At 49.8% G+C, this 27,620-nt stretch overlaps 1 protein-coding gene across 4 annotated transcripts in view; it reads left to right on the plus strand.

The window, feature by feature from the left end:
• LOC146821754 (endogenous retrovirus group PABLB member 1 Env polyprotein-like) overlaps positions 1–27,620 on the plus strand; it is a 137,523-nt gene that overhangs the window by 9,403 nt on the left and 100,500 nt on the right. Inside the window, exon 3 of one of the 4 annotated variants that reach the window (XM_085612795.1) lies at positions 17,901–20,694. The exons of 1 other annotated variant lie outside the window; for it this stretch is intronic. In XM_085612795.1, coding sequence (XP_085468921.1) covers positions 18,367–19,938 — 1,572 coding nt within the window. In that variant the 5' untranslated portion in view covers positions 17,901–18,366 and the 3' untranslated portion in view covers positions 19,939–20,694. Of the gene's footprint in view, positions 1–17,900; positions 20,702–27,620 lie in introns of those variants that run through there. 2 more of the 4 variants (XM_085612796.1, XM_085612797.1) reach the window with 2 other exon arrangements.

Genomic DNA, 27,620 nt, shown 5'->3' on the forward strand with positions numbered 1-27,620 from the left:
ACATCTGGCCTCATATCTCATGCTGCCTTTTTCTCCCTGTACTTCTCGTAATTCCTCTCTCTCCCTGCCTTTCACCCTCTCTCTATGGACCCTATTAGGATGGCGGACGGACTCCTGTCCTCCCGCCATCCTAGTGGTGTCGGGACCAGCTGCCACTGGTGCGGCGGTCTCCACCGTCAATTATGATGCCACCCCCACCGTGGCGGTGGCATCCCGTATTCACAACATTGTGGCGGGCGCTGCTCACAGCACTGCCCGCCACAATGTTGTGAATGGGCGTTTTGCATTGACATGCACAACGTGACAGGCACGCGCAGTGCCTGCCACCTTGTCCATGCCAATGTTGGGGGGGTACCATGGGTACCCCCCAAGCGCAGCCCCCCATCCCCCCAACAACCTGGGGGCCTGCTACGGCCCCCTGTAGCAAACACCCCATGCCTTTCCATGGCGGAGTCTCTGCCATGGTAAGGCATGAAGTATGCGGAGTCTCTGCCATGGTAAGGCATGAAGTATGCCACATCCTAATATGCCACCATATTCAGGTCCTTTTGGAGTCCCTCGCCATAGTAATATGGTGGGGGTAATATGGGGCCATCCGGTGGGCGGATCGCCACTGCCGGGCCAGTGGTGGCAGTGGCGATCCGCCCGCAATCCTAATGGGGCCCTATATCTCCGTTTGTCTCTCTCAGTCCTCCTGAGTGCCTAAGTGCCACACTGCCCAGCCCTTGTGGGAAAGAAGTGTATTGTGGCCACAATCTATCCCAATATCTGCGGGGACAGAAGCATACCTACTCACATCAAAAAACGTAAATTCCTCAAAAGAAGAGGGCATTTTTCTGTTAGCGCTGAAAACCTAGCCAGATATCCCCATTCAAAGAAAATTTAGCTGCACCTAAATATTCTCCTAAACTTGAAGCCAATCACAAATCTTCCTCTCTTGAGAAAAATCCTAGAAAATCTGTAGTGAAAACAACTCTTGGGCCGTAAAGACAACAACCTTTAAACAAGCCCTAAATCAGTTTGAGACTAGAGGCAAAATACGCAATTAGATACAAATCTGCCTTGCGGCGAGCATGCAGTTCCTCACAATGGTTTCATTTGAATCCTCATGCTTGCCTATACAATTTGATGCTCCTCAGGGTTCAATTATCTTAGCACATCTCTTAAATCTATCTATTGAACCTTTGGCACAGTGTTCCAAGACTAGGGCACCTGTATACTCAATATGCTGATGTTTCTCAGCTTTATCTCAAAATCTCCATCCTGTGGATATTACGCCCCTTGGGGTTCACAGTGACAAGTTACCAAAATAGTTGTTGACCTTGTCACTAAAAGTTAAACAAATCGAAACTCAATTATTTTTTCAATATCCAATGCATCACCTCGTCCCCTACAAACATGGCTTGACACACTTCTTGCAATGGCTATTAGACTCTCGCTAGTACTACTTGCCAAAGCCCGCAGATTAAATATATCTCTATATGAACTCGATTTTACATGTCAATAATCCAACAAAACTGCATATTTTCAGCTACACCTCATAAGGAAAATAGAAACCTTCATTCATCTACAGACTTCAGGTTAGCTGTCCAAGTACAGATGCTCGCCCACCTTGACAAAGAAAATGCTCTCCTACCCAAAACAGCTACTTCCCATCTCAAGACCACTTTGTAAGCAGGAGCTCGCCTCGTCTCTAACATACAAAAGTTATAGCACATCGCTCCATTATTAACACAACTGCAAGACCCAAGAGGCTTAGTTCAACTTCAAAATTGCCTACATAATTCACAAAGCCTGGACTTCATTCCTCCCTCATAGACAAACTCTTCCTCTGGAGGTGAAAAGGTGACAAGAGAAAAGCCCAACTTACTTCTCGAAGTCTCTAAAACAGAAAAATAAGACAGCAAATCACTCCTTCTTTTGCTTTACCTCCAGGCTCTGCGACCTGACCCCTGAGGCTATTAGAATGACCCTCAACCTCCTGACCTTGAGGACAAATCGAAAGACTTACCTCTTTAATACATATTTTCTGGACAAGTGCTCCCCTCCTGCCCCCTTTTATTCAGTCTTTCTGGAAGTCTCCAAGACATTTCCTCATAGTACCCTATGAAATTCCTACCTCCCTCTTCCCATAAGGTCTCAGCTATCTTTATTAATATTCGTTGACTTATGCTTATGGTTGTTCTCTGCTATGTTGCACATTCTGTTCTATATAAAGCGTTCTGTAGCCCCTCTTGCTAGGGCTACATTCTAATAATTAAATATATTTTATGTCTGGGATTATTTTAAGGCACTTTTCATGGGCTTAACTTTTTCAGTTTGTGCTAGAAGAAGGCGGCGCTGAGCTGTAATGTGCAATCAATTGGAAATCAATATATTAAAGCTTATTAAGCAATAATAGAATGACCTCTGACAAAATATATGGGTCATTTACTATTTCAGAAAACCACTGAGCTAAAATGGTCTTGGATCATCAATGAAATAAGAAGACTGAAATTTGAGGAGCACTATATAAAGAATGCAGTCGTATGTGAGCTATTATTGGTTTAGAAGCGGAAGATGGATAAAGTTAACAAACTATACGGTTGGGGGGATTTACTTACTAGAGAATCAGTGGATGAAAGATAGAGTTAAGATATTTTTCACATTCTATATTTCCTTTAATAAGCAAAATAAATGAAAATTCATTACCTGAAGATACCAATATTATCGAATGAGAAAACCAGTGAGTTTGGACAAGAGATCACTTTAGAAGAGCCGGAATTTCTAGTTAGCACCATTCTGCAAAGAGAGGATGCAGGATAAATGGGCTTCTTTTGAACATTTATAAGAAGCATTTAGAAGCATAGCATTTTTTTTGTATTTTCAATCAGGTGATGACCATACACTATATTCCTGTGTTATGAATGGATGCTAAAATCAAATAACAAAGGCCACCGTTGTGCAAATCTTGAAGAATAAATTCTCTCATTAATTGTGGTTTATAAATGCATGCGAAGATAATGACATAATGGCCAACCAAAGTGTGTTTAAGCCTACCTTTTAATATTAGACAGGGCTTCATGCATCTATTGTCAAAGTTAGGACACTGTATGACAAATATGTGCCATAATGGAGTTTAATAATCAGGTCTCATCTTTTTTCAGTCCCAGACTGGGTTGTATCCTGCACGTCCTTTGTATAATTTTTGAGAGGAAGGAAATATATGAATTCCCGAAAATTTAGTAAACCGGTGCATTGTTATGCAAATTCAATTTCATTGGCAACACTAGGCTTACCTGTGGCAGCTATGCCACAAAACCAGCAGGTTTTCACTAAGAGAAATTAAAATACAGGACATAAGCAGCACCATTCCAACATTACATTCAAGAAAGCAATCAGTAAACTGTAATGGTTAAAATGAGACCACAAGGACACAAAAATGATTAGGGTATCAGGAAATAGAATTTCTGAACTCAATATAAAAAATGCAACTAGAAAATAATGAATATGTAAACGTCATCCTTAGTCTATGTGCATTGTAACATTCGGTGACCAGAGGCCACTCCTGCACAAAAAATGGAAAACAGTGCCTAGCAAACTTTGCTGCTTCATATGCTGGGCAGACAATGTCAGTTACTCATGTATGTAGGGATCACTGTCATCCAGTGTTAATTCCAGTTCTCCCCTTTCAATGAACCCTAGCACACTTAGGCCTTGATTACGAGTGTGGTGGTAAAAACTGCTAAACTCCCATATCTGGTAATACCGATTTGGCAGGGTATTTAAAAAAGGTATGTCTTGATGAGTTTTTACTGTGTCCCCTGTGGTCAGAATTTACTGCATGCGTTAAATACTAGATGTGGGCTACGTACCATGTGTTGTAAATACTACACCTGGTAAATGGCAACTGCTCAAAATACCAATAAGTGGCTATTTCCAGGAATTGTAAGTTCCTGGAGTGTGAAAATGAGCAAGGCTCTACAGAGAAGAAACCTAGGACACCCAAAAGCATACCAACTCATCCTTCCTGTGTGGAACTGTGCAGGCAGTTATATTGTGTGGCCAAACCACCTTAAAACAAGACAAACAGAATCCATTGCCATCCTTACCAAACTCTTCCTTTATTGAACCCTGCAAGGCAAGGAAGTCCCCATTTACAGATCCTGAACTGGAAGTCCTGGCAAAGGTGTGATAAGATAGTTGAATGTCTAATGAGCCATCTCATGCACAAGACCCTCCTTAAGCCAAGAACATGCCTGTGGAAAGTGATAATGGACAAAATCAATGCCTTATCAAATTATCTACATGAGGTTCAGAACATCAAATACAGGTTCCAAACCCTGAAATGCTAGATATGTAAGAGAGTCACCAAAACATGGCAACTGGTGGGAATTCTTCATCTCTGCTGTACCTCAAGCTGTAGGAAGGAAAATTAAGAGAATCATTAAAATGTCTGGAGTGGAAGTCATGAACGAAGGTTTTGAAGTTGGGGGAATCTAACTAAAAAACATGAGAGTTGCAATACAAGTATATGTGGTTGGTAAACAGTTGTCTTTGCTGAGAATCATCTTCATTTCGCACAGTGACTGATGTAATTTGTTACAAAAAATTCACATTTATTGTTGTACATCCTGCCATAGAGGTATTGAGTTCTCTAATGGTACTGATGGTGGGTACTCAGATTGGACTACAACAAATGTAATGTACTGTCATTTTGATGTTGATGGATTGATATGTCTAGTATCCACCAAGCAACCAAGTACCTGGATGGTGATATGTTACCATAGTATGACCAACATTGCTCCTATGCCGGATCCTATGAAGGTTCATGGCATTGTGGTTTGATCCAGAACAGCTAGCACCCCAATTCAGTGTACACAGGTCAGTATCCCACAGTATTTGCACATTAATGGTGCATTTCATTTTTCGGTAGCAGTACCACTAGTTGTACATGAATTCATCCAATTGATCTTAGGATCACAGCAATTCCCACAGTGATGTTATGTTTTGTTATGCTATGTTTTATGTTACGTTATGTCATGTCATGTTATGTGTATTTGTAAAGTACACTATCATATTGGTGCTGAGCAGGTGTGTGTGCCTAGCCCTGTCATGGTATTTTGGTTAATTGAAAAGCATGGTCTTCAGCTTCTTACGGAATTCAAAAGTTAAGTAGATTTTGAAGTGGAGTGGGAGGCTGATCTACGCTTTACTGGTGTTAGAATCCGGTTTCTCTGGTTGGCACAGGTAGGTACTTGTGACAAGCAGGGGACCTTTCCTCTAGTCAGGGTAAGGGGTTACACTACTAAAACAACCCCTTGCTCACCCTCTATGTAGCTTGGCGCGAGCAGACAAGGCTTATCTCAGAGCGTTATAGGTTAAGCATTTGTGAGCACATACAGTAACCAAGTGACAACACTACAAATGGACACCACACAGGTATTTATATTAAAAATAAGGATTCTTTATATAGGATTATCACAAGACCATTAAACGATTAAAAATACACAATACGGGAGGAGGAGCCAAGATGGCGACCGGGACGGCAGCGTAGGCTCCCGGCTCCGTGAACCTCCGCACCCCGCACAGATATCCTGCACGAGATCCTTAGCCTGCGCCATCTACCCGTGTTGGTGAACGCGAGCGGCAACCGGCCGTGTGACCCCGAAGTTTCTGGCAGCGGTACCGCCGGAGAAATGACCGTCTGAAGTTTGCGGCCTGTGCAGCCCCGGAGCCGGGACCTCGAGTGAACGCCGTGGCCGGGCGGCAGTGCAACAACAACGGCCTTTGGTGACTGGGTGGGGTCGGACTGCCGGAGTGGTGCGAATATCGGACCGCGCTTCGCCGTGGTCGCTCCTACCACTAAGCGTAGCCGAACGAGTGCGTGCCCGTGGTGGCAACTCCAAGACTCTCCGGTGATTGCTTCAGCCTTCGCCGGTGAGCTGCCCGGACGCCGCCCGTAACGTGTCCCGATTCTTGCGGGCTGCTCCCGGATTTTCACGGGCGCTGGTCCGTGGTGGGGACGACTGTGGCCCGTGACCACACACCGGACACATTGTTTGCCTGCCCTCGGAACCCAGTTACCAGTGCCATGGAACCCGAGGCGCTTGTGTCTGAGCCCCGGCCCCGATCTGGGATGGACCTACCCAGCGGCCATTTTGGTATGCCAGAGTCCACCATCCTGTACACCGGGTTGCAGCAGGATTGGGAGGGTGCGACTCTGAGGAGCGTAGCGGAGCGAGCGCCGGGAGCTGTACTGGGGTACGGTGACCTTTTCGAGGCTCTCGTGCCCTTCACTCCACCCTGATTCACGGAGCCTGGGTGCTGGGGAGCAAGCTCGATGGAGTGACATCAGCGTCGGAACAGTTGCCGCCTGCCTATCCCCAGGTACACTGGGACTTCTCATGCCGCGCACGGGGGGACAGTGTCGTGGCCGCCCCTGTGAATAGTGCACGCCTGGACTCTCCGGACAGTATATTAACGTAAGATCAGCTGGCTGTGGATTTGGTCTGTCCCGGAGGTTTCGGACCTGAGTGGGGGGTGGTGGCCTTGTCCCGTGCACGGTCTCCGACGACCCAGGCAACGTCCAAGCAACGGTCGCCCGCCCTGGCTGATTCCGCCTTCCTGGGCCTGGTGTGCAGTGTAAATCCTGGCTCGGCATCGGGAAAGACGATCCTCCCTAGAGCTGACTGTGTCGATCTTCAGAGCCCTCTACCCTACCTGTGTGTGTCGCTTCCTGAGTTCTATTGGACACTTCTCCTCCTGGTAATATTGGACATGGCACTGGGACTGGGGGTATGCATGGGTGGGTTTGCAAAGAGTGGCCAAGGATGATGCTGACCCTTCCGAGGTGGTCACCTACTAGGCGGGCGGGCTCGGGAGTTGTGTGCTCTCACGGCATAACTGTTAGTGTACCAAGTGCGTAATGCTCCTTACTCCTCTTTGACAGGGTCGATTTTGTGTTCTTTATTGTTTGCTTTATGGGAAACCGTGTGGTGCGGGAGGGAGAAGCCGGGGGCGTGTTTTGCAGGCCCTCCTCCAGTTTATTAATACTCTCTCTACCCCCCCGTCTGGTGGGGGCTCTTTTCCCACTTCTTTTCTCTGTTTCTTCTATATTTCGGGTCTGGTTCCGGGGCGACAGGCACACTGCTGGGGGGGGGGGGGCGTACTCATCTGCAGAGGTGCAGGGTGGGGGGTTGGGGGGGGGATCCTTTAGTCTTTCACCTCCTTTTTCTATGGCCTCCTTTTCTTCTCTTATTCTCCTTTGTCTTTTTCTGGGATCAGCATGGTAGTACTCCTTTGTTGTTAATCACTGCTGTTTCCGGAGTGCCATAATTTCCGTGGAGTTTCCTGGGTCTTGGGGCAGGGGGTTGCGGGCGCAAATGGCCGTGTCATTCCTCCACATCCTGAACTTCCTGTTTCAGCGCCATTGCTTAGATAGACTGCTGTGTATTGTTTACGTTCATCGTTCTGCCTGCCATTTTTCGCTGCTGGGAAACTGTTTGGCACCTGATCCTTCCATCCTTTTCTATTATAAAATGTAAACCTTGATTATCCTGGTCTCCTACTTGGGCTGTTCAGAGACTGAGAGAATGCTAACGTCGAGATTTTGCTCCCCGAGGTACTGACTGTGATAGACCTGCTTTCTGTTATTCTGATTGTTTAGCGGCCGGCCCCGGGGGTTGTAGGCCCATACGTGTAATTGATTGAAATGTCAATAAAGGTTTTTAAAAAAAAAAAAAAAAAAAAAAAAAATACACAATACGGTTGCTTAGTTGGTAGAAGATTGCTTAGTTTCTCTTAAGTTCTTAAATGCGACACTTTAAGTCAATGTACCTTAGATGCGACACGCAGGGCAACAAAAGTGTTGCAGCGATGCAGTTGCGTTGAAGTTCTTGGTGCAAAAGAAATAAAGACGGGATCTTCCAGATGAGTTACGCTTCTCCGATGTTGCGAGAAGGCTCGACTCGATGCGTCAGCTACAGCGGCATCACCTTTGGTGAAATGCGACGACAGCGGCCTTGGCAGCGGCACTTTTCTCCGACGTTGCGAGACGCTTCCGCTCGATGCGATGCTGCAGCGGCAACACCCCTTCTGCGAGATGCGACGACAGCGGCTCCGACGGCGGCACTCTTCTCCGTGGATGCGAGGCGCTTTTCTGGATGCGGTGCAATGCGACAACTACGATGGCTGCGATGGCGACACGCTTCCTCCTCGATGCGAGATTCTTCTCTTGATGCGGTGCAATGCGACAGCTACGATGGCTGCGATGGCGGCACGCTTCTTCGGCGTTGCGAGACACTTCCGGAATGATGCGAGACGCTTCCGCTCGATGCGATGCTGCAGCGGCGACACCCTTTGCGTGATGCGACGACAGCGGCTCCGACGGCGGCACGCTTCTCTTCCTTGCGTCACACTTCCAGCTCCCTGCAACACGCAGTCTCTCAGAAGGCCCAACAACAGCAGCAGGCACTTCCACAAGACTCTGGGGAGCTGGGGGTGAAGTCCACTGGTCCTGGGACTTCGTTCAGGGGGCAAGCTCAGTTCAAGCCCTTGGAGATCTTTTCAAAGCACAAGTTGAAGCAAAGTCTTTAGCAGTCTTTCTCCTCTCCTTCAGCAGCAAGGCAACCACTGCAGGCCAATCCCCCAGGTCAGGGACAGTTACTCCTCCTACAGCTTTCCCAGTTCCTTCTCCTCTGGCAGAGGTACTTCTTGTTTCAGCAGGATCTAATTTCTTGGGAGCAGGGTCCCAATACTTATACCCCTAATTCCTTTGTTCCTCTGGGGTTGAGGGGCCTTTGCCCAGTCCAAACCAGTTCTTGAGCACTCTCTTGACATGACTCTGCCTTTCTATTCAGGGTGCAGGGCAGAGACATCAGCCGCTCCACAGGAGGTGGAGCCAGCATCCTGGTAGCAGAGCACAGCCCTATTCAGAGCCCAGGTGTACTCCTCCCACCCATCTGACTGCCAATCTTCCTATTCACCACCAGGCTACCTAGCCCTGCCCCTCTGGGTTTTCCCAGCCCTGTCACTCACACAACCAGACAGGCAGATACACATCACAGCAGAGGCGGGCTGAAATGGTCAAGCAAGCAAATACCAACTTTCTAAAAGTGGTATTTGCAAACACCGAATATTAAAATAAACTTTACTAAAAGATGTATTTTATTATTCTGAGTTCAGGCATACTAAACTCGAATTTCTACCATGTTCCCTGGGTCTGTTAGGATCATAGAATGTAACAATTCTAACTGGAGAACAGGAAGCCTTACAATAGTGAAAAACGTAAATGGCTGTAATTCACTATTAGGACATGCCACACACATCAGGGCTTGTCCTACCTTATGCTTACAATGCACCCTGCCCTTGGGCCTACCATACGGGTGACTGATATGAAGTTAAGGGAAGGTTTAGGGACTGGCAAGTGTGTGCACTTACCCAGTCAGCATGACAGTACCAGACTGCACGCAGGCTCTGCAATGGCAGACCTTAGATACATTTTACCAGGCCGCTTCTGTGGGTGGCACAACCAGTGCTGCAAGCCCACCAGCAGCATTTGTATTTACAAGCCCTGGCACTCCTGGTGCACTTTACTGGGGTCTGACAGTAAACCAAATAAGCCAATTATGGAATCCAACCAACATATACATTTTAAATAGGGAGCACTTGCACTGTGTCACTTGTTGGCAGTGGCCCAGTGCTTCGGAGCAGCTAACACCAGCAAAACACATGAGGCACAGTGACAAAAAAGTGGAAGGGAGACTCATGCCAAGGTGCCAGGTCTAACACGTGTCCCCTCCAGCTGAAAAGTGGGGAGAACTACCATAACCCAGGGAGTTCCTCATCACTAAGGCGGAAAAATCTGGACAGACCGTCAGCATTGGCGTGATCTGTACCAGGGTGATGTTCCACCATGAAATCCATACCCTGTAGGGAAATGGACCACCTCAACAGCTTTGGATTCTCACCCCTCATATGCATCAACCATCTGAGGGGCCTGTGGTCTGTCTGAACCCGGAAGTGAGACCCAAACAGGTATGGTCTTAGCTTCTTCAGCGCCCAGACCACAGCAAATGCCTCACGCTCAATAGCACCCCATCTCTGTTCCCGTAGAAGTAACCTCCTGCTAATAAAGGCTACAGGTTGATCTAGGCCCTCTTCATTAATCTGTGAAAGAACAGCCCCCACACCATGCTCTGAAGCGTCTGTCTGAACGATAAACACTTTGGAGAAGTTGGGAGCCAAAAGCACGGGCGCCGTGCACATAGCAGTTTTCAGGGCCTCAAAAGATTTCTGACAGGTGTCAGTCCAGATCACCTTCCTGGGCTGCTTCCTTGAAGTCAGCGCTTTCAAGGGGGCAACAATGTTGCCATACCCCTTGACAAACCTCCTGTAGTACCCGGTGAGACCTAGGAAGGCTCTCACCTCTGTCTGGGTTTTGGGTGACTCCCAATTCAGGATGGTTTCTATCTTGGGTTGAAGGGGTGCCACCTGGTCACTCCCAACTTGGTGCCCCAAGTACACCATTGAACCCTGCCCGAGCATAACCCGGAACTGGTAATGCCCATCAGGGGGGGAAAATGCTGACCTCTCTTTGGCCCCATCGGTCAAGGCGATCTGCCAATACCCAGATGTTAGATCAAACGTGCTGAGGTAGTGGGCAGCCCCTAGCCGATCTATGAGCTCATCAGCTCTGGGGATGTGTGGAAATTTAGTTCGTATCTGAACATTATCTGCGCCATCTTGTCTTTCCCCAGCACCACACGCAAAAACACACGGCAGCCATTTTAGGCACCATGGCCTCTCTCCCTGCTCATTGTCGATCGCCAGCGCGTCCCCCTGGCGCTGCGAACATCCCCCCCACGCGCTGACCACCCCCGCTCTCTCATACACGGGCCATAAACCCTCTCCTTCTGCGCGACCCTGCCATGGAACCACATCCCACGCCTGACCGACATCCCATACATGGTCATACATCTCTTTGATAACCCCCTTCCTCTGTGCCCGATTGTCCGGACCGATCCCAGGCCATCACCTAGCCCTGCGGATGCAGTTTATTGCCCCTACTGTAAGGGAAACACCCCACATCAAAGGGATTACAGTAGATCAAGGCCCCCCCCCACCCCCTGAGACCCGACCAGTCGCACACACCCCCGGGAATTGGCGGAATGTCCAGCTGTGTGATAGCCATCTCCTACTGTGAGTGGGGTGGGGACTTCCACTGTAGATATGTGTGGGAACGAGCTTGAAGTAGGGATTCTGAGGATGTTCTTTCATGTATCAAAGCGATCTCAAGAATGTGCCATGTATGATAAACCGGCAATAAAGTCATAAACCTGTGTATAAGAGGCCAGGCCTCAGAGATGTGGTTAGAGCACCTCGTGACGATACCTTGCTGTCTGATCTGATGTGTTCTACTCCGACGGAATAAAACTTTGTTTCCTGCCTTCCAGTCTCCGGCGCCTGCCTCTTTTGTTGGTTAAATCATCGAATGGTATAAGAGGCGATTACCGCCGGGCAAATCTTGAAAGGTTATTGACTGCAACTGCCGCTACCATTTAACAATTGGCGTCCCAAACGTGGGGCCCATCAGCGACACGTGGAACCAGTGGGAGAGGTCCCGACGACAGAGTGAACAACTGCAACGATCGGGAGAGCTCCTGCCCGATAGACCCTCGTCTGGCAGCCGATCATCCGAACTTCACTGGTTCCGAACAGACCTCTCTCGAGTGATCTACGGTCCTGACTGGGAACCATCAGGAGTGCCGCGGCAATAACGGAGAGTAGAGGACGATCGTGCGCTGGAGGCAGAAGACGAGAAACTGTCCATGCGGTCCGGGTAAGGTCGTGAAACACGACAAATTGCGACACGATTGATTGATTGATTGAAAATACTAGTATTTCTTATTGATTGTTCTCCTTGAGATATTCGCTGTCTACAAACGGGGAAGAGTAGAAATACTCTCTCTTCCTTTGCAGATAGTGAAGGGTAGGTAACGCAGACTTTTGTCCCCATTGTAACCCGTCGTGCCTATTTTTATCTCCCCACTGATTGATTGTCCGAACATTGTTTTGAAGAATAGTGCTCTTTGAGATATTCTCTGTTTGCAAATAACGTAGAATAGAAATATTCTGTCTAGTCTTTGCAAATAGTGAAGTGTAGGTGACGCAGACTTTTGTCCCCATTGTAACCCGTCGTGCCTATCTCTTTCTCACCATTGATTGATTGTTTGTCTGAACACTAGTTGTTCGATATTGGTTCTTTGGAGGTATTCTCTGCTTACAAATAACGTGGAACAGAGATATTCTGTCTAGTCTTTGCAAGCAGTGAAAAGATAGGTAGTGCAGACTTTTGTCCCCGTTGTAACCCGTCATGCCTATCTTCTCCCCACTGATTGGTAGTTGGTTCTGCCCGGCCCGCTTATTAGAGGTGAACCATCCGGCTCCACTGGAGGGCACCCCTAATAAGGACATGTTCACTAAATATGGACTAGTCGCCGTAGCATATAGCAAGCTATGGCATAAATATACAAAGAAGGACCCCGAGAGTCAGTGGCCACTGATGGGATCCTTCGATGACCATAAAATAGAAACGCTAGACATAGCTCTACGTGGTAATAAAACGACGCCTACTATGCTTGACAGTGTCGGCATGTGGCGCAAAGAAGCAACGCAACGGAAAAAGAGGGAAGATGTAAAAGCAGAAAAGGAATTACGAAAGGCAGCTCACCTTGCCGCTAGAAAGTTAGAGGAAGAAATAAAGGAGAGAAGGGAAGCTAAACTAAAACAAGAACCTGAAACATCAGGCCAGTACCCTGTTAGGACCCCCTCTATGCTCTACCCTGAGTTGCCTCCCAAGCAACGAACGAATGACGAATTGCTATTAGGTCCCCCGATCATCTACATGCCCCCTCCATACGCACCCTCCCAACCGGTAGTGCAACACCCACAACCCCCAAACACAAGCGAAAGCAGTACCAGGGCCTCGGTCCTCACGGCCTCCACGCCGGCCGAGCCTCTTGTACTGAACACAACGTTGGCGATAACGTTAGACGACCCTGAGATGAGAAAGAAAGATTCCACCAGAATGAATCGACTAACAAAGGATGAACGAGCCGGAATCGATAAGATAGTAAGGACACTGGTAGAGCGAAAGGAAAGTGAGGAGTATATAACAGACGTGTATAACTCGTATGCTGACAACCGCAGACGACACTTTGTCGTACGACTTTGTTATCACGCCCTGAATACATATGAGGATAGGTACCACGATAAAGGTCCCGAAGGCTTAGCGGCCCTATATAGGAAGGTAGACATTGGGGAAGAAGGAGAGGGCGATGTGACGGACCTCTTCACTCGTACACTCGAGGTCCTCCGGCACCTTAAAGAGCACAGACAGACAACCAAAGCAGAGACCCCCATAGCGACTGAACCCCAGACAGGAAGGGCTGATACCATGATGCCCATCAAAGAAGCCGCCCCCTACTGGGTCCCCCCACGAGGTCAGGGAACGCATGACGACATCAACCACCAAGATGCGAAGGGAAGGGTTGTATATAACTGGGTCTACCAGCCATGGGACCGACAAGACATTTTGACCTTTAGAAAAACCCTACCCGACTTAAGAAAGAACCCGACTGCCTTCTACACCGAACTAGGTACAGCCTTAGGTTCGACAATAATGACCTTAGCAGATATCGACTTGTTCTTCGGGTTATGTCTGCCGGCTGATGTGTGGAAGCAAATCCGGAAAGTCGACCACGCTGAGCCGTTCGGATATACCTGGGTACAACTCGATACCATAGACAAACAGCGAGAACCGGGACAGAAACCCCCGAAAGCCATATTGGAGCTCCCAGACAAGATTGTACAGAAATTGAAGACTCTAATCCCAGAAAGAAAGGTAGACTGGTCGATAGTGACGGCTTGTCGCCAGAAACCCCAGGAGGATGTGTCTGAATACTTCTCTCGATTCGAGACCGTGTTTTCCGATTATAGTGGCCAGGACATGACCACTGCAACCGGACATCACCTCTTTGTCCAGAATTATGTGAAGGGTCTGTCACAAGAAGTCTCCCAGAAGCTACAGACCAGCGAGAGTAGTTGGGCAGCCTCCAAACCCGCAGCAATCCTGCAGATGGCCCAATACTACGAACACCAAAAGAATGAGAACGATAGGGCGTCCGAGAGAAAGAAAAAGGAACTGAAGGAGAGGGAAATGATAGCACAGTTGCAAGGGGTGACCATAGGAAGGGAGCCCCCTAAAGGGAATTACCAACCAACCGCCTCTAGAAAGCTACCCCCTAGAGACCATACACCTGCACCCTACACCGGACGAAGAGATTTAGACGGGAACCAATGTGCCTTCTGTAGAGGGTTCGGACACTGGAAATCCCAGTGCCCGGTCCTTCTGTAAATGAACAAAAATAGGGACACCAGAGACATGGCATATGACCCCAGAAGTAGAGGACAGGGACGAGGGTACACGAACGACGCCATCAACGACAGGCCAGGCAGACCAAACACCTTTGATCGCCCCGACAAAACCAGTGTCAGCAGTCCGACTACGAAAGCACCCATGACTTTGCATACGACCGCCAGGGGCAAGGGAGGGATCCAGTCGAACTCCGTGTTGACCAGCAAGGTCCTTACGTCACTGCTAAGGTCTTGGGCACAAAGTCTCCATTTCTGGTAGATACTGGGGGCGACACGTAGTGCGTTATCTAAACGACTGATTCCTAGGGCACCCTTGTCTGGCTCACACGTAACCTCAATAGGCTTCGATGGAACGCCCTCCACTAACCCCTTGTCAGCACCAATCTCCTTTGACTTAGAAGATAACACCACTGACACGACCTTTCTGCTCTCCTCCAACACCCCCGATGCTATTATGGGACTCGATTTGCTAAAACATTTCCGAGCTACCATCAGATGTTCCCCAGACGGAGTTCGAGTCATCCTGCACGATAACCCAGATCTGTTCAGACCTTGTCGCACACGACTTATGCTCTCTATAACCGATGCTGACCTGTCCCTACTCGACACGTTACCCTCACATCTATGGGCAAAAACCGACTCAGATGTAGGGCGCATGGTGATCGACCCAGTACACATAACCGTCCGACCGGACGCAGTGCTCCCAAAGCTTCCACAGTATCGAATATCGCCCGAAGGCGAGATGGCATTGGTGGAAATCATCCAGTCCCTAGTCGATGCAGGAGTAGTAGAATAAGTAGTCAGTAATGTTTGCAACAGCCCTATCCTACCCATTGTAAAGAAGCAAGGCGAGGGAGATGAGAAAGCATACCGCTTCATTGTTGACTTATGAGAAGTTAACAAAGTAGTCATACCTCAGTACCCCGTGGTCTCAGACATCACCACCATCCTCACCCTGATTCCGTCCACTGCCACCACCTTTACTGTTATTGATCTCAAGAACGCATTATTTTCCATCCCCATCCACCCAGACAGCCGCTACCTGTTCGGCTTCACTTTAAAAGCCCGCTCGTACAGATTCTGTAGGGCACCCCAAGGCTACAGTGAGAGTCCCAGCATTTATAGGCAAGCCCTCAAGAGACAACTAGATGCAGTCCAATTACCCGATGGAGTGGTGTTAATACAGTACGTCGATGACATTCTTTTGGCGGCCGACACCACTCCACTTGCTGTCACAGCCACCATTCACCTCCTCCACTTCCTTGCGGAGAACGGTCACAAGGTCTCCAGGAAGAAGTTACAGTTCTGCCAACCCCAAGTGACATACCTAGGCCACCTCCTATCCAAGGACGGGAGGAAACTTACACCTGACCGAATTCAAACCATCCTAGAAACCCCTGTTCCCAAAACTCAGAAGCAAGTGCGGTCTCTAGTAAGCCTCACCTCCTTCTGTCGACAGTGGTTGCCAAACTTCAGTCTTATTGTAAAACCTCTGCTTTCCCTGTTGGCTAAAGATGCCCCCTTCCCTCTCCCCTGGACACCCGAATGCCAATCCTCCTTCAAAGAATTACGAGATGCCCTTTGCTCAGCACCAGTCCTAGGAACCCCAGACTACACTAAACCTTTCTCCTTCTACACCTATGAAAGGGAGGGATGCGCGTTGTCTGTCCTAACCCAGTCCATAGGTCCTAAACAACGCCCTTGTGCCTACTTCTCTGCCACTCTTGACCCTGTAGCCAGAGCTTTGCCCGCCTGCCTTCGAGCAGTAGCCGCCGCTGCTGTCTCTATCCGGCAAAGTGAGGGGATCGTGCTCTCGAACCCCCTCACTGTATTGGTACCCCATGCGGTTGACACCCTCCTGAACCAGACCAAGACTCAACACCTGACTAGCGCACGACTGACTGGTTACGAACTGACTCTGCTTGCACCCCACATCACATTAAAACGATGCACCACTCTGAATCCAGCTACTCTACTACCTCTCCCTGACACTGACCCCAATGCGTCCCCTATACATGACTGCGTGACCCTCACCGACGAACAGACCAAGAGTAGGGTTGACCTTCGAGATACTGCCTTCCCGGACCCTGACGGAGAACTGTGGGTAGATGGCTCATGCATCAAGCTCCCCGATGGCACCACCTCAGCCGCCTATGCAGTCACCACAGCCCGAACAGTTGTAGAGACAGCCCGCATCACACAGCGATCCGCGCAGGCGGCTGAACTGATCGCTCTCACACGAGCATGCATCCTAGCAACAGGGACTACCGCAAACATTTACACAGACAGTCAGTACGCCTTCGGGGTAGTTCACCACTTTGGGCTCCTATGGAAAGAGAGGGGATTCCTGACTTCACATGGCACACCCATCTTACATGGAGATCTAGTCTCTGCCCTGACCAAAGCAGTCCTCCTTCCCACACGGCTGGCTGTGATCAAATGCCAGGTACACAAGAAGGTGACAGACATTATAGGACAGGGAAATGCACTAGCTGACATTACTGCCCGAACCACAGCCGAGAATAGGTCCACGACCCGTATGTACGTGACCAGGTCACAAACTGAGAAATGGAAGGATGCTAGGGAAACGATTAGGGACATCCAATTAGCCAGCTCACCACACGAATTAACTGAATGGGCACGGGTGGGATTGAAGGACGATGACGGTTGCTGGCGAACTAAAGACTCGAACAAATGGTTGCTACCTGACTCATACTTGATCCCCATGCTGACCATGGCACACTCCCCCGCACACATAGGGTCCGCCCCCATGATAGAACTCATCTCCAAAGTCTGGCACAATGACAAAGTCCCAGACTCAGCCAAACGTCTGGTCCAACAATGCCTGGTATGCCTCCAACACAACCCTGGGAAAGGAACTGCTGTACCCCGGGGAGGGTTTGGGGTTCCCAATCACCCCTTTGAAGTCCTACAAATGGACTACATCCAGTTAGAAAGGTGCCAAGGTTTGAAGTACGTACTTGTCGTTGTGTGCCTTCAGCAAGTGGGTGGAAGCCTACCCAACCCGCGACAACACCGCTATGACTACCGCAAAAGTACTACTGAAAGAATTCTTCCCCCGGTACGGCCTTTGTCGAATTTTGTGGAGCGACAACGGCCCCCACTTTGTAGCCGAGGTTATCCAACTCATCTTAAAGGGGCTGGGTGTAAAACAGAAGTTCCATGCGGTCTTCCATCCCCAATCTGCAGGCTTGGTCGAGCGACATAATGCCACATTGAAGCTTAAGATAGCCAAAATAGTTGCCACCACAGCACTGAAATGGCCAGACGCTCTCCCGCTAGCATTGCTTTCAATGCGTTCCACCCCCACCAAACACCACTTAACCCCCTACGAGGTCGTCTTCGGGCGGCCCATGAACCTTTGGACTGCACCGAAACCAACATCCATCCACGACGTCCCGGACGTCCTCATGTCCGACTATTTGTACAACCTAACTAAAACGTTGTCTGTTATCCATCAGCAGGTGCTGCAAGCCATTCCCGATGTTTCCAGGGGCCCCGGGCACGACATCCAACCCTGTGACTTTGTCTTAGTGCGTAACTTCCAGCGCACCAAGAGTCTGGAACCCCGGTGGACGGGCCCCCTACAAGTCCTGATCACCACCCGAACAGCTCTTCGAGTAGAGGGGAAGCGCAATTGGCTGCATGCACACCACTGCAAGAAGGTATCATCGACCCTGACGACCACGGACAACATCACCACCCAAGAGGAACTTCTGGACAAAGACCGACCATCCCTGAGCCGCTGCCCGGATACAGAGACACTTGAATTAATGAAATATCCCGATCCCACTGTGCCATCCAAAGAAGGGTATAACCTATGACGAAAGGAGGGAACTTCGGCTAAGCAGACCACAAACTAAATTGAAATCTCAGAGCGGTTGCCTAGCCACTTCAAAGGCCACCAGGAGAGAAACTAAACAAAGTATGTGGCTCTGCCCGCTACCAAGTCCCTTGAAGGTGATGGAAGCACCCGACATGAAGATGATGGAAGCAACCGGACGTCCGAAGATCCACTACAAAAATCCAAAGACTGACAAAATGCACAGCTCAAAGACTATTGCACTTTTCATTAGCCTTCTCTTTTGCCTTCTCCTCGTGGTCACCTTCTGGATCGTAGAGGAGAGCGCACCTGCTCATAGGACATTACTGACCACCGTTCAACCTACCACCATGAAAGAACACCATCTGATCTCACTTTCACCCCAACTCCGAGAAAGGCGTAAGGAGTTCTGGAATAACTCTTTTGTGCAGTTGCTCCACCAACACAATCTTGCCGCCAATGCCACAAATTGCTGGATCTGTGGATTACTACCACATGCCACCGGACACTCTATCCCTTTCATCCCTTCACCTTTTTCGGTCCATGGCTCCTGCCTCGCTTGGCTAATCCTCCTGCAAGAAAGCTACAAGGATAATGCCACTTCCGGCAAAACTGTGTCACACTTCTACCATGGGTTCTGGCTGAACAAAACTGGAAAAACTTCTGCTCCCTTCTGTCCTCTGAGATCAAACACTTCCTTTCACATGGACATCCCTGCCAAAGAACGAGTTGAAATGCAGGTGTTCAACGACCCAGCCAGACCCACCTTCTCTTACCTCCGGAAACGGACGGCCGCCACCCTAACAGTGGCCCTATCCGTCATCAACATCACTGGACTCGTGTGCCTCGAAGGCCTGGGGGCGCAGCTGGTGGGCCACAGCTCCTGCCTCATCACCCGAACATTGGACTCAGTTGATCCACCCTCCTTTGTTACCTCCCCAAATATGTACTTCGTCTGTGGTACTAAGGCCTACACCTGGCTTCCGAAAGGTTGGGGAGGCACCTGCTACATCGCTTTTGTCCTTCCTCCGACATATGTGGCTCCAGCAAACCATCACCGACAGAAACGTGCCAAAGACATTGTACAAGCCGACTCCACCGGAGCACAGTTCCTGGATGCAGTAAAGGGACTTGTTCCACTCTGGGGTCCAATGGCAAACAGCCGTGCCATCCGCCACTTAACCCAGGCAGTCGAAACGGCGATGAACATTACGGCTGGCATCCTCGCCAACAACACCGCCGAGCTTCAAGCCGTCCGCCTGGTGGCTCTTCAGAACCGCCTCGTTCTAGATGTGGTTCTGGCTGATCGTGGAGGAGCATGCCGCATCATTGGGTCCAGCTGTTGTACCTACGTACCGGATAACTCACCCTCAGTCTACAAAGCAATTGAACACCTCCACAGACTTCCCGCAAGGGTTCATCAGGAGCAAGGAGGATGGTCACTTGGAAGTTGGTTTTGGGACACTATTAAAAGTTGGGGATGGAGGCTGTTTTCATTTATCCTAATACCGATTGTGATACTATGTGGATGTTGCTTGGGGATTCAGTGTCTGCCACCTTTATGTTCGCTTTTTATGAACTGTATCTGTCCTAAGACTCTGGACTTTGAAGCCGAACGTATGAAAGCTTTGTATGAGGTAGAAATGCGTAATATTATGGGGATAGATCCGAACTAAGCAAGCTGGCGAGATATGTTAAAAGGGAGGACTGTGGAAATTTAGTTCGTATCTGAACATTATCTGCGCCATCTTGTCTTTCCCCAGCACCACACGCAAAAACACACGGCAGTCATTTTAGGCACCATGGCCTCTCTCCCTGCTCATTGTCGATCGCCAGCACGTCCCCCTGGCGCTGCGAACATCCCCCCCACGCGCTGACCACCCCCGCTCTCTCATACACGGGCCATAAACCCTCTCCTTCTGCGCGACCCTGCCATGGAACCACATCCCACGCCTGACCGACATCCCATACATGGTCATACATCTCTTTGATAACCCCCTTCCTCTGTGCCCGATTGTCCGGACCGATCCCAGGCCATCACCTAGCCCTGCGGATGCAGTTTATTGCCCCTACTGTAAGGGAAACACCCCACATCAAAGGGATTACAGTAGATCAAGGCCCCCCCCACCCCCTGAGACCCGACCCCCGGGAATTGGCGGAATGTCCAGCTGTGTGATAGCCATCTCCTACTGTGAGTGGGGTGGGGACTTCCACTGTAGATATGTGTGGGAACAAGCTTGAAGTAGGGATTCTGAGGATGTTCTTTCATGTATCAAAGCGATCTCAAGAATGTGCCATGTATGATAAACCGGCAATAAAGTCATAAACCTGTGTATAAGAGGCCAGGCCTCAGAGATGTGGTTAGAGCACCTCGTGATGATACCTTGCTGTCTGATCTGATGTGTTCTACTCCGACGGAATAAAACTTTGTTTCCTGCCTTCCAGTCTCCGCCGCCTGCCTCTTTTGTTGGTTAAATCATTGAATGGTATAAGAGGCGATTACCGCCGGGCAAATCTTGAAAGGTTATCGACTGCAACTGCCGCTACCATTTAACAGATGGGGTGTGCGTCAGTCCTGGTGACTGAATTGAGTCCTCTGTAGTCCACACAGAACCGGAGTTCGGGTGTGGCTCCCGGCGCTGCAGCCTTTGGGACCAAGACCACTGGGCTGGCCCAAGGACTGCTGGAAGACTCAATTACCCCAAGGGCAAACATCTTGGAGACCTCCTCCTTGATGCAGGCCCTTACCCTGTCAGTCACCCTGTAGGCCTTGTGCCTCACAGGTGTACTATCCCCAGTGTCCACATCATGGACGCACCAATCAGTGACACCGGGAACCAGGGAAAACAGGTCAGAGAATTGTCCCAGCAGCTGGCGACAATCATTCTGTTGCTCAGGGGTCAGGGTGGAAGAGAGGATGACACCATCCACTGACCCATCTTGCTCCTTGACTGACAGGAGGTCAGGAAGAGGCTCGGTCTCCTCCTCCATCCCAGCATCTGTTGCTAAGAGCATGCCCACTTGGGACCTCTCCAAGTGGGGCTTGAGGCGGTTGACATGTAGGACCCTTAAGGGGTTCCTAGGAGACTTCAGGTCCACCAAATAGGTAACCGGACTCTTGCGCTCCACCACCTCAAAGGGACCGGTCCACTTATCCTGGAGCGCACAGGGCTCCACTGGGGCCAAGACCCATACCTTCTGTCCAGGCTGAAGCTCTACCAGAGTGGCATTCTGGTCGTACCACCGCTTCATCTCCTCCTGGCTGGCTTCCAGGTTTGCCTCAGCAAGTTCCCTGAAACGCCTAGTCTGGTTTCTGAAGGCCAGCATGTAACTATATACATTCTGGGGAGGTTTCCTGGGAGATTGCTCCCAGCTTTCATTGACCAGACTTAGAGGTCCTCTCACTGGGTGTCCATACAGAAGCTCAAAGGGACTGAACCCTAGAGACTTCTGTGGCACCTCTCTGTAAGCAAAGAGGAGGCATGGTAAGAGGACGTCCCACTTACGCCTCATGGGTCCTTCCAGGCCCATTATCATGCCTTTTAGGGTTCGGTTGAATCTCTCAACCAACCCGTTTCCTTGGGGGTGGTAAGGTGTGGTGAACTTGTAGGTTACACCACACTCTTGCCAAAGGGATTTCATATATTTAGATATGAAATTGTTACCTCGGTCAGACACCACCTCTAGAAGGAATCCCACTCGGGAGAAAATTCCCATCAGCGCACGTCCCACCACGGGGGCCGTCACTGTCCTCAGAGGGATGGCTTCCGGGTACCGGGTGGCATGGTCCACCAGGACCAGGATGAACCTATTGCCCATCGGTGTCCTGGGATCCAGGGGCCCTACAATGTCAATCCCCACTCACTGGAATGGGGTACCGACCACAGGGAATGGTTGGAGTGGAGCCTTCTGCTTCCCTCCACTCTTCCCACATGCCTGGCAAGTTTGGCATGTTCTGCAGTGAGCATCTGAACTACTGCGCATTTGGGGCAAAAAGAAGTGGGTGACAAGCCTTTCAAAGGTCTTGTCCTGCCCCAAATGTCCTGCTAAGGGTACATCGTGATCAAGCCCCAGTAGGAAGGCTCTGAAGCTCTGGGGTACCACCAGCACACGGGCTGACCCAGGCTCAGCAACCTTAGGCTCAGAATACGGGAGGTCGTTCTCCCAGTAAATGAAATGTGTTCCGGACTGATCACCGTTGTCCTGGTCTGCAGCCTGCTGCCGCATACCCACAAGAGAAGGGCATTCTTTCTGCTCCCTGCAGAACTCTTCCCTGGAGGGTCCTCCTTCCTGCTGCCAATGGGTCAGCTCAGGCAGGTCCCCCAGTTCAGCTATCTGTTCCCCTGTAGGTTCCAGGGCATCCCCCTCAAGGTCTGCTCCCTCCTGGACCGTGGGAACTTCAGGGGCCAGTTTCCCGCGCCCCCTGCTCCTTCTCTTTAAGGCCGGTCCCTGGGCCTCCCTCTCAGGCTCCAGGACCTCTTGAGTACCTCTACTGGCTGCCATGGACCGTGTGGTGACACACGCCCAATCCGGCATACCCAACATCTTTAGGTGAGCTCTCCGCTCCACCTTAGCCCACGGTGAGCTCTCCAAGTCGTTCCCTAACAGACAGTCTACAGGCATTGCGGGCCTCACAGCTACCTGAAGAGTACCAGAGACCCCCCCACTGAAAGGGAACCTGAGCCACTGGGCAGTGACTCTCGGTGTTGTCGGCGGCAACAACCGGATAGAATGCTCCTGGGACAACCTGCTCCTGAGACACCAGGTGGCGCTTGACAGCCGTCACACTGGCTCCTGTGTCTCTGAGAGCTTCAACCCTATGGCCATTTATGGTCACCCACTGCCTGTATTTTTTAGTGTTCTCAGGCAGCTGGGTTTGGGGGACCACTTCACGGTCTCCTAATGAGACCAGGGACATCTCTGTGGGACCCCACCCACCTTGGACACCCATCTCCTCCCCCTGGGCTACACTAGTCACCTGCCGGGATGGAGCACCAGTGGGTGCTGGTTTACCAAACAATGGACATTTCACATCAGAGGCAAAATGCCCCATGTTACCACATTTGTAACATCTGATGGGCCCCTTCTGAACAGGTGTACCTGTCGGGGCCCCTGTCGGTTTCTGGGGTTGGGGAGGCTGAGAACCTTTCTTTTGGTTCCCTTGGGGACTACTTTGGGGCCTCTTCTGGAACTCCCTCTATTTACCCTTGTCCCCCCCACTCTTCTGCTGGGGACCCTGCCCACCTTTGGCGGAATCTCCCACTTGACCCTTGTGGACCCTGGTACTGACCCAGCGGTCCTCCTCCTCAGCAAGCTTCCTAGGGTTAGTCAGCCTACTATCAATCAGGTGCTGGCGTAGCTCAGGAAAACAATTACTGGACAAGTGCTCCCATGCCATTAAATCAAGAAGCCCTTGAAAATCATTAACTTTGCTACCCTTCACCCAACCATCCAGTGCTCTGCAAAAGAAAGTCACATATTCAACATACGTACTGTTTGGAATCTTGGTGCAACCCCTGAACCTTTGCCTATACAACTCAGGGGTCAACCCATACCTAGACATCAAAGCAGCCTTCATATGGGGATAGGAATTATAATCATCTGAAGGCAAATCCAGCAGTGTATCCCGCCCCTCACTAAGGAACCGTCCCCACAACCCCGCTCCCCAATCTTTCTCAGGGACCCGGTGGGAAGACATGGCTACCTCATAGGCCTTAAACCACTGCCCTATGTCATCATTCTTGAAGAATTCCTTAACCACATCCTTGGGTATGTACACCCTTGATTCTGTCTGCACTGACGGTGTGCTGCCACCAGAGGGAGCAGACTCTAAACTCTTAGCTTTCAGATCTAATTCCCTCAACTTTGTTTCATGCTCCATTTGTATTCTTCTCTCTTCCAGAGCCAGTTTCTTGCTCTCTAGCTCCAGCTGCCCATTCAATTTGAGTTTTGCCATTTCCATTTTGTGCATCCTACTCTCTCTTCTATCTGCCAGCTCCACTGGAGATATACTCTTAGTAGACACACTGCTACCAGCAGAGGAAGGGCTTCTCCTTCCTCTTGAGCCCACTGGCCCATCCAGCTGCTCATCTGCATCCTCATCATCAATGGCATTCCTTGCTTCTACCCAGGCCCTCAGCGCCTTGTAGAACTCTGCCTAGTTTTTACATCCAGTTGTAGAAACTTTAAATTTCCTGCAGAAGAACTTTAGCTGTTTCAACGGGTAGCTGTCCAGTTTCTCTTCTTCCCATTCAAATTCTGTATTGACAGAGACTATGGATGCTGCTTTCCCCACCATAGTAAAGCTTCGCAGTGCTCAAAAATAGACAGTCCAAAAAGAAATCTACCAACAAGTATTGGTTGCGTTTAAAGTCTGCACTCACTAAGTAGTGTTCACCAATTACTGTACATGAGTCACAAATGCAAGTCCAGAATCCTCACCGCTGACCACCAATGTTAGAATCCGGGTTCTCTGGTTGGCACAGGTAGGTACTTGTGACAAGCAGGGGACCTTTCCTCTAGTCAGGGTAAGGGGTTACACTACTAAAACAACCCCTTGCTCACCCTCTAGGTAGCTTGGCGCGAGCAGACAAGGCTTATCTCAGAGCGTTATAGGTTAAGCATTTGTGAACACATACAGTAACCAAGAGACAACATTACAAATGGACACCACACAGGTATTTATATTAAAAATAAGGATTCTTTATATAGGATTATCACAAGACCATTAAACGATTAAAAATACACAATACGGTTGCTTAGTTGGTAGAAGATTGCTTAGTTTCTCTTAAGTTCTTAAATGCGACACTTTAAGTCAATGTACCTTAGATGCGACACGCAGGGCAACGAAGGTGTTGCAGCGATGCAGTTGCGTTGAAGTTCTTGGTGCAAAAGAAATAAAGACGGGATCTTCCTGATGCGTTACGCTTCTCCGATGTTGCGAGAAGGCTAGACTCGATGCGTCAGCTACAGCGGCGTCACCTTTGGCGAGATGTGACGACAGCGGCCTTGGCAGCGGCACTCTTCTCCGACGTTGCGAGACGCTTCCGCTCGATGCGATGCTGCAGCGGCGACACCCCTTCTGCGAGATGCGACGACAGCGGCTCCGACGGCGGCACGCTTCTCTGTGGATGCGAGGCGCTTTTCTGGATGCGGTGCAATGCGACAATTACGATGGCTGCGATGGCGGCACGCTTCTTCGGCATTGCGAGACACTTCTGGAATGATGCGAGACGCTTCCGCTCGATGCGATGCTGCAGCAGCGACACCCTTTGTGAGATGCGACGACAGCGGCTCCGGCGGTGGCACGCTTCTCTTCCTTGCGTCACGCTTCCAGCTCTCTGCGACACGCAGTCTCTCAGAAGGCCCAACAACAGCAGCAGGCACTTCCACAAGACTCTGGGGAGCTGGGGGTGAAGTCCACTGGTCCTGGCATTCGTTCAGGGGGCAAGCTCAGTTCAAGCCCTTGGAGATCTTTTCAAAGCACAAGTTGAATCAAAGTCTTTAGCAGTCTTTCTCCTCTCCTTCAGCAGCAAGGCAACCACTGCAGGCCAATCCCCCAGGTCAGGGACAGTTACTCCTACAGCTTTCCCAGTTCCTTCTCCTCTGGGCAGAGGTTCTTCTTGTTTCAGCAGGATCTAATTTCTTGGGAGCAGGGTCCCAATACTTATACCCCTAATTCCTTTGTTCCTCTGGGGTTGAGGGGCCTTTGCCCAGTCCAAACCAGTTCTTGAGCACTCTGTTGACCTGACTCTGCCTTTCTATTCAGGGTGCAGGGCAGAGACATCAGCCGCTCCGCAGTAGGTGGAGCTAGCATTGTGGTAGCAGATTACAACCCTATTCAGAGCCCAGGTGTACTCCTCCCACCCATCTGACTGCCAATCTTCCTATTCACCACCAGGCTACCTAGCCCTGCCCCTCTGGGTTTTCCTAGCCCTGTCACTCACACAACCAGACAGGCAGATACACATCACAGCAGAGGCGGGCTGAAATGGTCAAGCAAGCAAATACCAACTTTCTAAAAGTGGTATTTGCAAACACAGAATATTAAAATAAACTTCACTAAAAGATGTATTTTATTATTCTGAGTTCAGGCATACTAAACTCGAATTTCTACCATGTTCCCTGGGTCTGTTAGGATCATAGAATGTAACAATTCTAACAGCCCATTCTGGCCTATGGAGAACAGGTAGCCTTACAATAGTGAAAAACAAAAATGGCTGTAATTCACTATTAGGACATGCCACACACATCAAGGCTTGTCCTACCTTATGCTTACAATGCACCCTGCCCTTGGGCCTACCATAGGGGTGACTGATATGAAGTTAAGGGAAGGTTTAGGGACTGGCAAGTGTGTGCACTTACCCAGTCAGCATGACAGTACCAGACTGCACGCAGGCTCTGCAATGGCAGACCTTAGATACATTTTACCAGGCCGCTTCTGTGGGTGGCACAACCAGTGCTGCAAGCCCACCAGCAGCATTTGTATTTACAAGCCCTGGCACTCCTGGTGCACTTTACTGGGGTCTGACAGTAAACCAAATAAGCCAATCATGGAATCCAACCAACATATACATTTTAAATAGGGAGCACTTGCACTGTGTCACTGGTTGGCAGTGGCACAGTGCTCTGAGCAGCTAACACCAGCAAAACACATGAGGCACAGCGACAAAAAAGTGGAAGGGAGACTCACGCCAAGGTGCCAGGTCTAACAACTGGTGATGTAAGAGAACATCCATACTCCTGATCTGGCTCTGTATATGCGTGGGATGTGTGCAAGTAGGAGTCCTGTGGAGCAGAGGTGTATGGGTTGTTGGTCGAAGGAGATGTAGCTGTTCAGGTAGGTGGGGCCTAAGTTATGTAGTGCCTTGAAGGAGCATGTGAGGAGTTTGAAATGAGCTCATTTGTGTATCAGGAGCCAGTAGAGCTCCCTAAAAGGCGGTGCGATGTGAGTTCTGTGTGGGAAGTTAAGGATATGTCTGGACGATTTGTAGTCTTCCAGTGAGTTGCTCGGTGATTGTGACATGGACAGTGTTCACGTAGTCCAAATTCCTGGTGACTAGGGCATAAGTAACCCTTTTTCTAGTGTTGCTTAGCAGCCATTTGAATATCTTCCTCAGCATCTTCAGGATATAGAGCCAGATGAAATGATGGCATTGACTTGATGCAGTGATAACATTGACTTGTACTGCCATCTCCTGTTTGCTGTCTATAATTATATGACGCTCCTGGCATTTGATCTGGATGTGTTGGACCTGGCCCTCTCTGCAGGGTCATCTCCAGAACTTTGACTTTACCCTCCACTTTTTTGTGACTTTGTTTTTGTTGGCCTCAGGACTCGGGGCACTTTATCAATGCT

This window comes from Triturus cristatus, chromosome 6, assembly GCF_964204655.1.
Source record: "Triturus cristatus chromosome 6, aTriCri1.1, whole genome shotgun sequence".
NCBI classification, from domain to species: domain Eukaryota; kingdom Metazoa; phylum Chordata; class Amphibia; order Caudata; family Salamandridae; genus Triturus; species Triturus cristatus.